The following is a 14,691-nucleotide window of genomic DNA, read 5'->3' as shown; positions in this document are numbered from 1 at the left end:
GCATTTGTTTTCCCCTGGAGTATTACTGTCATTTGTGTTCACACCACTAAACGTTTTTCACATTATACTGTACTGTACTGTACTGTACTGTACTGTACTGTACTGTACTGTACTGTACTGTACTGTACTGTACTGTACTGTACTAAGTAACTATACTATACTACACCAGTGTTTCTGCCAGAAAGAACGTTTTGGGTATGGCGCTATGAAATTGAATGCAACCACAGTAAACAGGGGGGTATGAGGGACCTCCCCTAGAAAGAAAATGTGTTACGTTTTGGGTTAGGGTTAGTCATACAGTAATGATAAGAGTAATTAATTTTATCAAAAGGTTAACTTCAAAAACCAAATCTGCAAATATTTTTGGGTATGGCGCCATACCCGTTTTACCCTCTGGCAGAAACCCTGTATACTATGCTATGCTATGCTATGCTGTGACTGGCTGTGCTATGCTATGCTATTATATTTGTTTTAGTTTTTATTTCATTTCAATATATATGTATATTACATTGCATTACGTAACGTTACGTTACGTTAGATTATATTATAACAAATATTATTTATTTACTTACTTACCTGTTTCTTTCCTTCTTTATTTCTTTAGCTTCTTCCTTTATTTATCTCCTTCAGTTTGTTTCTTACAGTGTTCTCATTTAAAACGGTTTGTTATTTCCCGAACTGGTCAGCGGAGGCTGGTCACCCGGATGTTCGCTTCACGATTAAGGACATCCCCACAGACCTGTGTACGCATGTCATCTACGCTTTTGTCTCGATCAACAGAGACACTTTAGAACTTGTTCCAACTGATGCAAATGATATCGACGAGAGTGATAACGAAGGACAGTATACGGAGTTTAACGATTTGAAACGTAAAGCGCCCAATTTGGTAACGATGATTTCCGTTGGTGGGACGTCAGAGGCCAACAGCGTATTAGCGCTCCTAGTTTTGTCACAGCAGACAAGAGAGACGTTTTCTAGGAACGCAGTTAAGTCTTTACGAAAGTGGAAGTTCGACGGACTTGACGTCGATTGGGAATTCCCCGGCGATCCACCTGAAACGAAAGTAGGATTGGCTCGACTGTTAGAGGTACGTGCGTAATAAGGTGCGGGTGCAGGATGAGATAATTGTGCGGGGGGGGGGGGGGGGGGGGGTCCTGTGGACGAGCAAGGTTATAAAGGGGGGTGTCGAGTCATGCTACCCAGGAAAATATATTTAAATAAAGAAATTTGCTTGGAACGGAGGGAGGGGTTTTACTCCTGAAGATTAATAAATCAATGTGCTCTAGTGGTATTGTTAAACAAAACAAAACATTTTTGACTGTCACCAGACCTTTACGTAAATTACCGAGTGTATCGGTACAGGTAGATTGTATTGTAGTATATTTACATGTAATCACTGTCTAAATCATAATATAGTGGTAAAACCAATCATTATTACTATTAGGGTGAAATTAACCGCCAAAAGACAATGATAATAATTGTGATCATGATAATATAAATATACCACTTTTAAAAATACGATTATACCCACTTTTAGTATCTTACTCGACTTTTTAATATTTAGATGTCAGTTGTTTAACTATTATAAAGTCAAATATAAAGCAAATGATAATCTGAAACGTGGGGAGACATGGCCCCCCTTGCCCCCGCTTCCCTACGCCAAGTCCGCTGATTTAATTTTTGTTGGTTGATGAATAATGAAAGGATTGATGATAATGAAAATGTAACGATTAATAATTTGAGATATGATGACGACGACAACAACGATGATGATGATGATGGTTGATGAAAAAGTTAGAATAAGGAAACGGATATGAAGATGATAATTGATAATGATAAGATGATAATTTGTTTTTATACTTTACAGGTTGCGTTTTCAACAAGAATCACACAGACTGGTAGGCTACATTAGTCCCTATCAGTTGCGTGTCCGGTGGCGAACATTTGTCGACAGAGGCCTCCAAGTGGAACCCATTCGAAGTAGAAATAGTAGGGCCCGAGCTTCGTTTTGGCACTAGGGGAAAATACTAACAACTCTTTGTTCTCTCTCTCTCTCAATCTCTCTCTCTCTCTTCTCTCTCTCCTCTCTCCTTCTCTCCCTCCTCTTTCTCTCTCTCTCTCTCTCTCTCTCTCTCTCTCTCTTTTTTTTCTGTTCTCCTTCTCTCTCTCTCTTCCTCTTCTCCGGTCTCCTCTCCCCCCTCTTGTGTGTTTTTTTGGTGTGTGTGTCTGTTCTTTTCTCCTCTCTCTGTTCTGAAGAAACATGAAGTGAAAAAACGATGTAGTGCACCCCCAGCACCCTCCCCTTTACATCCGGGTTGAAAAAATAACCTCCACCAAAAAATATAATAATAATAATAATAATAATAATAATAAAATATCCCAAAATTGTTTTCCAACTTACCTAAAGGCCCCGAGCTCCTTTATATTAACTTTCACCCCTTTTATATTAATAAAGACCTAAATGGTTTGCGGAAATTTACAATGTACTAAAAATTCAAAGTTTAGCAAAGGAGGTTTTGAAAATGATATTAGTTAACTTAACGTAGTTTTATGATAGGTCTATATTGATAGAAACAAGGGCCATTCCTTAAAATGTTGGGTTTTAAAAGGGATTTCGGGATTTCCGAAGGTTCACAACCCATTTATTTCGCCTGATGAGTCCGTGGGGAAACAAACGGACGGAAATTTGGCGTAGCCGGTATTTATTGATGGGGGGGGGGGGGGGGGGGGGTTGCCCCCACATTGGGGAGTCACTACCGCTGTTGTTTACACGTAGATGGGACATCAAATTGAAAGGTGGGTTGAAAAAGAAGAAGAAAGAAGGGGTGTTGGGGGTTGGGGTGTAGGTGGGGTTCCCTGCGCCACCCAGGCTACACCTACATCCCCTTTTGGTACCTCCTATATTTTTTATTTATTTATTTTATATTTTATTTATTATTATTTTTATTTTATGGAATAAATTCCGTTACATGTCATTTTGCCCATTAGCTTTCCTCATAAAAGAAAAAAATGAAGGGGGGGGGGAGCGAGAAAAAAAAACAAGGCATAAAAACCCCCAAAAAACAACCACACAGCAAACAGAAAATCAAAAATCAACAACAACAATTCTCTTTTTAAAATTAAACCCTTTCATCTGAAGTTGTTTTTGCCGATTTAAAAAGTTTTTAAATTTATTTCAGGCGTCGCTTCATAACCTAAGGGCTACAACTTCCGGCCCGGGGAAAAATCCAGGTATCTCCCTTGTAACCGCGCCCAGCGACGCATTTTGTTATTAAGTTTGGGTTTTTTTTAAAGTTTTTTTTCGACACCCTAGGCACTAAAAAACGTTTTCAATCAAAGGGAAACCCTACATTTTCCACAGCAGGATTTTAGCACTTTCCAAAGGAAATGCCATGGTTTTGGCCATTTGGGTTTGGTTGGTAAAAACAAATTTAAAGGGCCTGAACCCAGGTTTACTCCACCAAGACTAAGGGGGAAAAAATTTGAGCTAAATTTAAAACTTGGAGAAAAAAAATTCCCCCCCCCCCGGGAAAACCCCCGAGGGAAATAACCCCCCCCCCCCCCCGCCCAAAAAAAAATTTGAGGCCCAAAATTTGGTTTTTTTTGGTCCCCCCCCCAAAAAAAAAATATGTTAGCCTCACTAATTGTTTAAAGAATTTCCCCCCCTCCCCCCCCGCCCCCCCAACCCCAATCCAATATTCTCCCTTTAACGCAATTGGAAATTTTGTAAACCATATTTTTTGGGCGATCCCCGTAAAAAAAATTAATTAAAATTCCTATATACAAACCACCATTGGGATTAAAAATAAAATTTACCCTTAGCGTCCGGTTTTATTTTTTAAAATAAATTTAAAAAATTAATTAAATTGAGGGATACAACGTTGGAATTGAAATGTTTAAAATGGGTTTTTTAAAATAGAAGAATTTTTAAAGAAAAGAAGCCCATTTAAAGGGTTTTTTTTTAAAATAAAAAAAAAAATTTTTTAAAAAAAATTTAAAAAAAAAACCAAAGGGTATATTTTATTTTCGCGATCGGCCATTTAAAAAGCGGAGTTTTAAATTTGAGTCCCAAATAAATTTAAAGGGGCAGGTATTGGCAAAATTTAAATTATATTTCAAAAGTTCCGGGAATTTGGGGAACACCAGGTTGTTGTTTTTTCAAGGTTAAAAGGTTTTATTGGTGTACTTCCTTGGGGTGTTAGCCACTTAAAGGGAGTAATTTTAATTAGATTCCGACCAACCCGTGACCCAAACAGGTTGGGTTTTTAAAATTGGGACAAAGGTTACCGGTCCGGGGCATGGTTGGCCCATCTTTAAGCGGGATAGGGTTGCCGTTTAGATCCAAAAACCCGGGGTCTCCAAACCAATGGGTAGGGAAACCATTGACGCCATACCATAAAGTCAAAAACCATGGTTCTATTCCCCGTGGGAAAAAAAATCCCTTTTCCTGGTAAAAGAAGCCACAAAAGGGGGTTCAAAAACAGTTCAAAACCCATTTTGGGCGTCCCTACCGTGATAAGTAAAAAATATTGCTTAGGGGGGTTAAATCCTTTCTTTTCATTGGGGTAATAAAATGCAAAAAAGGTTCAACCGACCTAACCACCTTATTATTGGCGTTTCCAGGACCCAGGGGTTCGGTTGGGGTCCCCCCCCCGGGGGGGTGGCCCAATATTCATGGTTTTTAAACACCTGGTGGGAGGACCGGGGCTGCAACCCGAACAACCTATTTGCCTCAGGGGTAAAAATACAACCCGGGAGGGTTTTGGGGGTCCCCCCAACCCCCCCCCCCCCCCCCACCCCCCCCCCCCCCCCCAAGGCAAAAAAAATTTCCCCGATTTTTTAATTCTGTTAATTGGGGAAAAGCCTCCTGCCAAAAAAATCGTACCCTTTAAAGGGGTAAATTTTCAAAGGGGGGGAAGGGGGCCATTTGGCCCCGGCGGTTTCGCCAAAGACCCCCCCCTTTAAAAATTCCCTCGAAACCCCCCACCGAAGTGTGTATTTTCCCAAACCGCTGTAAAATTATTTTCCAGTTTAATAAGGGTAGCCCCTTTAACTTCCCAGCAAATAAAGGGGTGTGCGGTTTTAAACTAAACATAGCTACGGCCCTGGCCTATAGGGTGTATACTACCAAATCAAATCCCATAGACGACAACAGTAACATGTGACTAAAACTCTTACCTGCAACGTATCAATCGACATAAACGCCACGGATATAATACTAACACCCCTCGTCCTTTTTTTTTTTTTTTTTACAACCAACACACTCACATTTATAAACAATCACAGGACTTGTGGTGTTCACTTCTGTACCAAAAGTTGGGTGCACCTCCAACTTTGACCCAGCCGGAAGTTATTTGGTTTAATACTACCTTTATTAGAAAGTCGAGTCTAGAGTTGTATAAACACTGACCCAGCAGTTCGCGCCAACACAGAAACGTCGTGCGTTTTTTATCACGTTCGATTGAGTGCGCGTATTTCTTTTTCCGACAGGTACACTCGCAAGACCTAGATCCAGACCCGGCTCCGGTGTGTTTTGAGCCTAAGGGTGATCCATTTGACATTAACTCGCGGAAGTAGTCCTAATAATGTCAAAACGTCCTTTTGACTGCATTTTACAGTGATAGATTTTTTATTTTAATATATTAATGTTTTTGTACTTCACATCATAAAACCATTCATTCATTAACATTCATTCATTCATTCATTAAAATTCATTCATTCATTAACATTCATTCATGCATTCATTCATTCATTCATTCATTCATTCATTCATTCCAAACACAAATGTGTTCATTCAACTTTAAGGCCTCCAGCCCACAGTACATATATTTCACTCAGTTGCATACAACGTAGCTCATGGCGTACATACATAGTTACATGCTATATTATATAAACATGGTATACATTCAAGTTTCAATACAGTATATAAATAAGTAGATGTAGCACTTGTCCATTTCTCTATTTCTCGTTCTAGCCAATGCACCACGACTGGTATATCAAAGGCCGTAGTATGTGATATACTGTCTGTTAGATGGTGCATATAAAAGATCCCTTGCTACTAATGGAAACAAAATGTAGCAGGTTTCCTCCCTAAGACTATGTCAGAATTACCATCCAATAGCCGATATATTAACATCCAATAGCCGATATATTAATAAATAAATGTGCTCTAGTCGTGTCGTTAAACAAATACAACTTTACTTTGTCCATTTCTTTTGATCCGTTACAAACATGGCATATATTCCAGTTTAGTATTAAAACCATTTTACACACAAAAACCCCCCAGAGCTGAAATCTGATAAAAAGCTAAAAAATCAAATCACTGTATATGCAAATATGGCATGCATTATAGGAAAGGAAATGTTTTATTTAACAACTCACTCAACACATTTTATTTACGGTTATATGGCGTTGGACATCTTTTATATGCACCATCCCAGAGACAGGATAACACATACCACGGCCTTTGATATACCAGTCGTGGTGCACTGGCTGAAGCTAGAAATAGCCCAATGGGCCCACCGACGGGGATCGATCCCAGACCGACTGCGCATCAAGCGAACGCTTTACCACTGGGCTACGTCGTGCCCGGCATATATTATAGTGTCCATACTGTATATAACGACATACTCATATTTCACTATATATACATTCATTCATTTCAATTTATTTTCGTGCTTATATCTAAATTTTAAGGTTCAAGCACGCTGTCCTGGGCACACACCTCAGCTATCTGTCCAGGACATAGGGTTAGTAATTAGTTGTTAATGGTTAGTAAGAGAGAAGTCGGCGTAGACCATGTAGTGGTCTTATACCAAACCAAATCAGTGGCGGATCCAGAAATCCATTTGGGGTGGGGGAGGCAATGACATCAGGCGGACTGCCAAGGGAACTTTATTGGAATTTTGGAAGGGGATCGTAAAAAATAAAAATAAATATATAATAAAATTATAACTGCTGCCAACCCCCCCCCCCCCCCCCCCCCCGAGATCCGCCTCTACAAATGAGTCGTTAAAACTCGCTCTGGTTGGGAGCCGGCACTGGGATGCGAACCCAGTACCTGCCAGCATTCTGTCCAATGGTTTAACCACGACACAAATGAGGCCTGTGCATTATAAATGTCATTACCTTTTTTTTTCAAATACAGGAATCAGCCGTCAATATGTGGCTAGAGAGGGGTGCGGCAGCCGACAAAATTGTTGTTGGTATCGCTGGTTTTGGCGCCTCGTTCACTTTGAAAGACGAAACGGAAACGGAAGTGGGGTCGCCCGTTGTTGGACCAGGGAATGCTGGGCCATATCGAATGACTGCTGGACAACTGTCCTATGTCGAGGTACGATGTTTTCTTAAACATGATAACTGTTTATGTTTTTTTATATAATTATTAGTAGAATGTTATAAGACCAAATTATTTCAATGTTTTTATACCAAGTGTTCCGACTCTGCTTTGTTCCCCTCGGAGATGTAAGCACGGTAGAAGTAAACGAAGGAATGCATGTTTAACGACACCCCAACCAGAGAAAACCCCCACATTGGCTATTGGTTGTCAAACAAAGATTTATGACGATAAAAAGCAATACCCCCCAAAACACCCAAACATCCCCCACAAACCCCCCCCACAAAAAACACCCCCCCAAACAAAACACACACACAAAAACAAAACAACAACAACCGAAAAAACGACAAAAAACCCCAACCCAACAAAAAAACCCCAAAAAACCCAACATATATATTTTTTTAATTTTGAAAAAAGAGTGATTACCGTCATACAATTTCGATCGACATATGTTTTTGATACTTTGTAGTGTAACCGGCCTCGGTGGCGTCGTGGTAGGCCATCGGTCTACAGGCTGGTAGGTACTGGGTTCGGATCCCAGTCGAGGCATGGGATTTTTAATCCAGATACCGACCCCAAACCGTGAGTGCTCCGCAAGACTGAATGGGTAGGTCTAAACCACTTGCACCGACCAGTGATCCATTACTGGTTCAACAAAGGCCATGGTTTGTGCTATCCTGCCTGTGGAAAGCGCAAATAAAAGATCCCTTGCTGCTAATCGGAAGAGTAGCCCATGTAGTGGCGACAGCGGGTTTCCTCTCAAAATCTGTGTGGTCCTTAACCATACATGTATTTCTGACGCCATATAACCGTAAATAAAATGTGTTGAGTGCGTCGTTATATAAAACATTTCTTTCTTTCTTATTACTTTGTAACTGCATGTATCGCGAGATATTACGTCACTATCAGCCTGAACATAAACAACGAAGTGTCTTTTTCCTCACAATATTAAAAATGCTTAAGTCAAGCTGCCAACTTTATGTTTTAATTATAATACCATAAATAGTGTGCATGTTATCAGTTTTTTTTGTAATGCAATATTTTGGTACTAATGAAATGTCTCACAGCGAAATCCAGATATCACAAATCCCTGCAAAGTTATCGTCTGCAACACTGACATCTGACCTGCCAAAGTTAGACTGAAACAATAAAATTTATGGAAGGCTGGTTGGGTTACCTCTTATGTCATTCACAACAAAGTTCTTTCCAGTAATTTCTAGTGGGGGCATGTTTACATGTGCATTTACATTTACTACAAGTAAAGGTGGTTTGGTGGAATTACATTTTTTGAAAATATATAGTTCTGTACCTCTGGCAGAGTCCATAAGGTGACAATCTGAATTTTGGTGTCGTTGATACGCATAAGAGGATTAGGCATTAGCCTTTGACGAAAACCTAATGTAAATATGTTTTCAGTGAACACTGTCTATTGGTCTGAAGATTATTCAATATTTTTTACAAGTTACAAACATTTTATGATTTTATTTTCAAATGAAGATTTTGATGTAAAATATTGAGTATAGACCCTTCACTGCCATAACAAAAACAAAAATAGACAGCCAATGAAACTATCGAAAACATATGACGTTTGTGAAAATATAGCGGAAACACCTGTACGACTTAGCAGCTAGTGTTTTTAGAGAAAAACTTGGCGTTCATGGGAAATTATCACTGTTTTTCACAATAAACTAATGTGACTTGAGAAAGGTAATGTAGTATTGTATGTACGAAGTATTGTTTTTATTATATTTTAATATTTTGCTTATTGTATCGAAAACATATAACGCCAGGATACTACATCCCTCCAAACACCCCACACACCCCAACCCCCCCCCCCCCCACACACTAACAAATACCCCTAAAAATAAACCTACTTACCCCCCAACAACAAAAAACAACAACAACAAAACAACAACTCGAAAACTCAAAATAAGAGTGATTACGTCTATTTACCACATTCTTTTCATTTCGTGTCTGTTTTAGATTTGCCTGATGCTCCGCAATGGAGGAGCATTACGGTGGGACAACGAGCAGCAGTCGCCCTATGCGTTCCTTGGTAAAACCTGGGTCGGCTTCGACAATCATCACAGTATTGAAATAAAGGTTGATTTCCTTATAGTTAACATAATAATTATTTTTATTATAACTGTGTCTTCAGTTCTTATCAAAACCAGACGATGATTAGCCATGAAGAGGTGCAGGAGAGAGAGAGAGAGAGAGAGAGAGAGAGAGAGAGAGAGAGAGAGAGAGAGAGAGAGAGAGAGAGAGAGAGAGAGAGAGAGAGAGAGAGAGAGAGAGAGAGAGAGAGAGAGAAAGAAAGAGAGGGGGGGGGACCAGACTATGATTAGCTGATTAGTTCCTTTCCCCCCGTATACGTAGCCAGTGTATGTACCAAACGTAATAGAGAGAGAGAGAGAGAGAGAGAGAGAGAGAGAGAGAGAGAGAGAGAGAGAGAGAGATAGATAGAGAGAGAGAGGGGGGGGGGGACCAGACTATGATTAGCTGATTAGTTCCTTTCCCCCCCCCCGTATACGTAGCCAGTGTATGTACCAAACGTAATAGAGAGAGAGAGAGAGAGAGAGAGAGAGAGAGAGAGAGAGAGAGAGAGAGAGAGAGAGAGAGAGAGAGAGAGAGAGAGAGAGAGAGAGAGAGAGAGAGAGAACAGGGAGGGAGGGAAAGAGGAGAGAGAGAGAGAGACAGGACGAACAGAGAGAGAGAGAGAGAGAGAGAGAGAGAGAGAGAGAGAGAGAGAGAGCGAGCGAGAGCAGACAGGAAGGGGAGTGAGGAGTGAAGAACTGGATTGCGTGACAATGTTTATTATCGCGATTATATATTCAGGTTAACTGGATCACGTCAAACTGTTATGAATATTCATGATTATGTGTGATTATATATTCAGTTTAAGTGGATCACGTCAACCTGTTATAAATATTCATGATTATATGTTATTATATATTCAGGTTAACTGGATGGTTTCGCGGGGAGTTGGCGGAGCCATGTTCTGGTCTCTGGATATGGACGACTTCAAGGGACAGTTCTGCCAACAGGGAAGGTTTCCCTTGGTGCGGACCATATTCCAAACGGCTGCACAGTATTTTCCTATAAAAATTGAGGGTGTTCCCGCTGGTGCCGACGGGACAAACAAACAAACAAAAAATACTACTATTGCTAGTAGCACAAATGAAACACACACTGTAGACAGTACAGTTTCGATTGAAAACGTCACCACGCCGTCACTTCCGTTTCCGTTTAATCTTCCAATGAATGCTGCACCCCGGTTTTCTTGCTTTGTGATTTCGGCCATATATTGCGCACTTGAATTATCTGTAAATATTGACATGTTGCTTTTGATGTGTTCTTTTGGTTTTCCGTTTACTTTGGAATATTAAAAATAAACAATATATATATATATATATATATATATATATATATATATATATACAAGAAGCCTTTGTAATCTTTGCTTTGTAGGGTCTTAGCCCGGTGGTAAAGCGCTCGCCTGATGTGCGGTCGGTCTGGGATCGATTCCCGTCGATGGACCCATTGGACTATTTTTCGTTCCAGCCAGTGCATCACAACTAGTTTATCATAGGCCGTGGTATATGTTATCTTGTATGTGGGATGGTGCATATAAAAAATCTCTTGCTCTTAATGGAAAAAAAAAGAAAGGAATCTCGCTTAAAAAAAAGAGAATCCAACCTGGTGGTATAGGCTGTCGAAACCGAAACGAGAAGTGTCCTAGCTTTTAAACAGTTCGAATGACCGCATACATCCCAGTAGAATATTCTATTTCGCTAAAAAAAAACCCCCACAAATGGAGGATTCCCAAGTCGAGCAATCGAAAGCACGTGCAGTGAGCACTGACGAAACAAACGTCTTACCGCGGCGAGCTCCAGACTGGGAAGGTGATTAATTACATCGCCACAACGTGAAAGGTACACCAAATTGCGTCGGCATAGGTCAGATCTTAAGGCCCGTCTACTCGATCATACATTTGTCCAAAAACATTGTTAGATAAGCCTGGTCAAATGTCCCCACTTGTTGCGCAACCGTGTAGACCACTTTTGCAACACAATTGGACAAGGCGGGACAAACTGTAACATGTTGCAAGATTTGTCTGCATGCTTCATCTTTTGGACAACCTGCAACATGTTGCAAGATTTAGCTGCATGCTTTATCTTTTGGACAACCTGCAACATGTTGCAATATTTAGCTGCATGCTTTATCTTTTGGACAACCTGCAACATGTTGCAAAATTTAGCTGCATGCTTCATCTTTTGGACAGATGTTGCAGCTTGTCCCCACATACAACCAATCAGACACTTTAGATGTGCCATGTGACCACAAGTTTACATCACGTGATATCCAAAATAGCATTATCAACACAAGAGAAGAACGCACGGTCTCACCACGAAGTAGTTAAAGTGATTAACCTTTATGAGCAAAGCCCATGCCTTTGTAACGTCTCAGTACCTGGATACAAAGACAAAGACAAGAAAGTAATAGCTGGGAAATGAGGTGGGTTGGGATGGTAATGATCAAGGTTTTCTATAAGTATTTTTGTCTGTTTTTAATTAAAATTTTTTTTAAACGTGGAATTGTTGTCTGTTTTTAATTAATTGCTTTAGTGAAATGTAAAAACGTTGTCCCTCCCAACATATAGTGTGTTCTAGACACCGTGTATTCATGTTAACTGGTTGGGAACCCTGATGGAAATCGCCCATTTAAATAAACTGCTATGTTTAAGTCTACCAAAATTATAATGTTTTTGGTTTTAAAAACCCCCAAACAAACAGAAGTTGACTAAATAAGAAGACTTATCTGATGATATTTTCCCTCCAATTTAATTTTTGCCACCTTTTGAAAAAAACAAAAAAAATCTAAACAAACGTCAAAAACCTGCAACAAAAGCGGACAAAAGTCCAAGAATGTTGTATAGTGTAGAAAGAAATTTATACTAACGTGAACAAGTGGGGACGTTTGTCCCGCTATAACCAACACTGTTTTTGGACAAATGTATGATCGTGTAGACGGGAATTTATACTAACGTGAACAAGTGGGGACTGTCACGGGGATTCTATAATACCCGTAACTGAATAAAACACGGTTATCCAAATATCTCTCCTAACTGTATATCTATTAGATCTCTCTGTAACAGGCGGTATATACCCGCTGTGGCTCGTCTCTAGGTATATCAGAGATACGATCTATACAAGTATATATTATTATAGCACGTTTAGTTCACTAGAAAACACAACAAAACACAATACACTTTGGAATCTGTATTAACCTACGCTGACAAATATACAGCCGCAGTAGTTAATTAATAACAACAATAATAACAACCCAGAACTGATCACTTAATTAGTTAATCTCTAGGTGTCTAGTTTACACAAAATGCGAATCACTTCACAGTGACACAACACCCACACGTGTGATACTTGAGAAACGCTTCTAGGAGAAGTTAATTAATAAAGGAATTACAACACTATTCCTAACTGGTTAATTTTTAATTAACCCTTACTACTCGTTCAGTAACGTGTGATAATTGAGAAACGCTGCCAGGAGAACTTAATTAATAAAGGAATTACAACACTATTCCTAACTGGTTAATTTTTAATTAACCCTTAACTACTCATTCAGTAACCTTGTAACACAGAATTAATACTGGTACCTATCACAATAAAGACAATAACCTACAGTTTACCTAGGTCTTCTAGGATGACTGGCTAAGCTTTATATTACCAAATACTCGTATAATGTTAGAACAAAAAGTCTACGATTTACTTCGTCAGATGACCGAAGACACTGTCTAAAGAATATTGGTATAATACAGTATTAAAATATTTAAAGTCACATCAATCACATCAAGGTTATACAACAGAGCAGAAATAAAATATTTACCAAAGTCCAAACGGACTACGTTCCCTGGGAGCCGTCCTTTTTGCTTCTCCCCATAACTCTCAAATTCTAGCTATTTATTATAAAAATCAGAATATCGCCTGGGGGTACAAGGCGGTCCTCCCCCTATCATCTGATATTCCACCTCTCCCAGAGACGCAGTTTTCTCTTTGATCGCCAGACTTACTGACGCAATCGTCGCCAAATCAGGGTTGTAAAAACCGCACTCGCAGAGGTATTACGTAACTACTGGCCACATGGCTCCGCACCTGGGCTGGGTGTGTATTAGACGACCATCGCGCAGAAGTATTACGTAACAAGTTGCCCACCTAGCTAAGTGCATTTGGAACTGCACATGGCCTTCTAAAACAATTAATAACGCCACAGGCGAAAAGAGATTAAGAGCATGTACCGTCACACACACCCACCTCAAAAAGGATATTTCCTCTACTCTAGGAATAGGGAAATATACTACATTAAAACAAAAAGGTGCGTTAACCGACGCATATGGGCATTTATAACACAAGTAATAATAAGGTGACTACCAGTAATCACACTGAGTCTCTGAGTCCCTGGTATACAAAATAAAATATCTATAAACAAAACAGAAATCAAGAATGTCAACACATTATCATAACGTTCAACTTCGGGACAGGGCATTGGATGTGCCCTTGATATGTCCAATGGTAATTGGGTATTCTTGCAGAGGAAGACTCCATCTCAAAACTCTCTGGTTGGAGGCTTTCATTAGGATGGTCCAGTCCGTCTTCGTCTTCTTGGAACAGCACAGCTCCAGCACCCACGTCACTGGCACCCACAGCTAGCTTGAACAGCATTCGGTAGTCTGGTGCTGCCATCATGGGAGACGAGTAGCGCCTCTGCTTGAGACGGTTGAATGACTTCTCGCATTCATCTGACCACTGGGACTTCGTTTCCTTCTTATTCAGTGGCGCACGTTTTCCAGGTTTTCTCCGATAGGCATGCTGTCGCATCGGGGTAGCGTTGGGTTCCAAGCGCATATCCTGGCTTAAGGTGTTGGTAACCGTTGGAAGGTCCTGACAAATGGAAACATTGTCTTGTTTCAACGTAGTCAACTTTGCTCGCTGGGGGTTCAAGTCTGCTAGAATCTGGCCGTTGGCCAACTTGACCTCTGCAGTCTTGACGTCATCACAGGAAATTGAGTGACTCTCAATTTGGACCGGTCTCTCTGGAACTATCGGCAGTCTGTCAAAATAACCTTTTAGCAAATTGATGTGACAATACCTACTTTTCCTAACCCTATCAGGCGTGTTTATCACATACCCTGTCTCATTAACCCGTTTGTGCACAACATAGGGCCCGAAATACCTGTTCTGCACAGAACCCCGTTTAATGGGAAGGTACAGCAGCACCTTATCCCCTGGTTTAAATTCCCGACTCCTAGCCATCCTATCAAACACTGATTTTATTTTACT

At 40.2% G+C, this 14,691-nt stretch overlaps 1 protein-coding gene across 1 annotated transcript; it reads left to right on the top strand.

Annotated features, from left to right (window-relative positions):
• Nucleotides 1–603: 603 nt before the first annotated feature.
• LOC121387652 (acidic mammalian chitinase-like) lies at nucleotides 604–10,747 on the top strand. The gene is made up of 4 exons (XM_041518838.1): nucleotides 604–1,087; nucleotides 7,148–7,333; nucleotides 9,320–9,439; nucleotides 10,297–10,747. Exons 1-4 carry the CDS (start codon nucleotides 893–895, stop codon nucleotides 10,723–10,725), a joined length of 930 nt encoding a protein of 309 aa, XP_041374772.1. The 5' UTR covers nucleotides 604–892; the 3' UTR covers nucleotides 10,726–10,747.
• Nucleotides 10,748–14,691: the final 3,944 nt, after the last annotated feature.

Source organism: Gigantopelta aegis, chromosome 13 (assembly GCF_016097555.1).
Source record: "Gigantopelta aegis isolate Gae_Host chromosome 13, Gae_host_genome, whole genome shotgun sequence".
Classification (NCBI taxonomy): Eukaryota; Metazoa; Mollusca; class Gastropoda; order Neomphalida; family Peltospiridae; genus Gigantopelta; species Gigantopelta aegis.
This window is presented reverse-complemented; position numbering and strand designations above follow the sequence as displayed.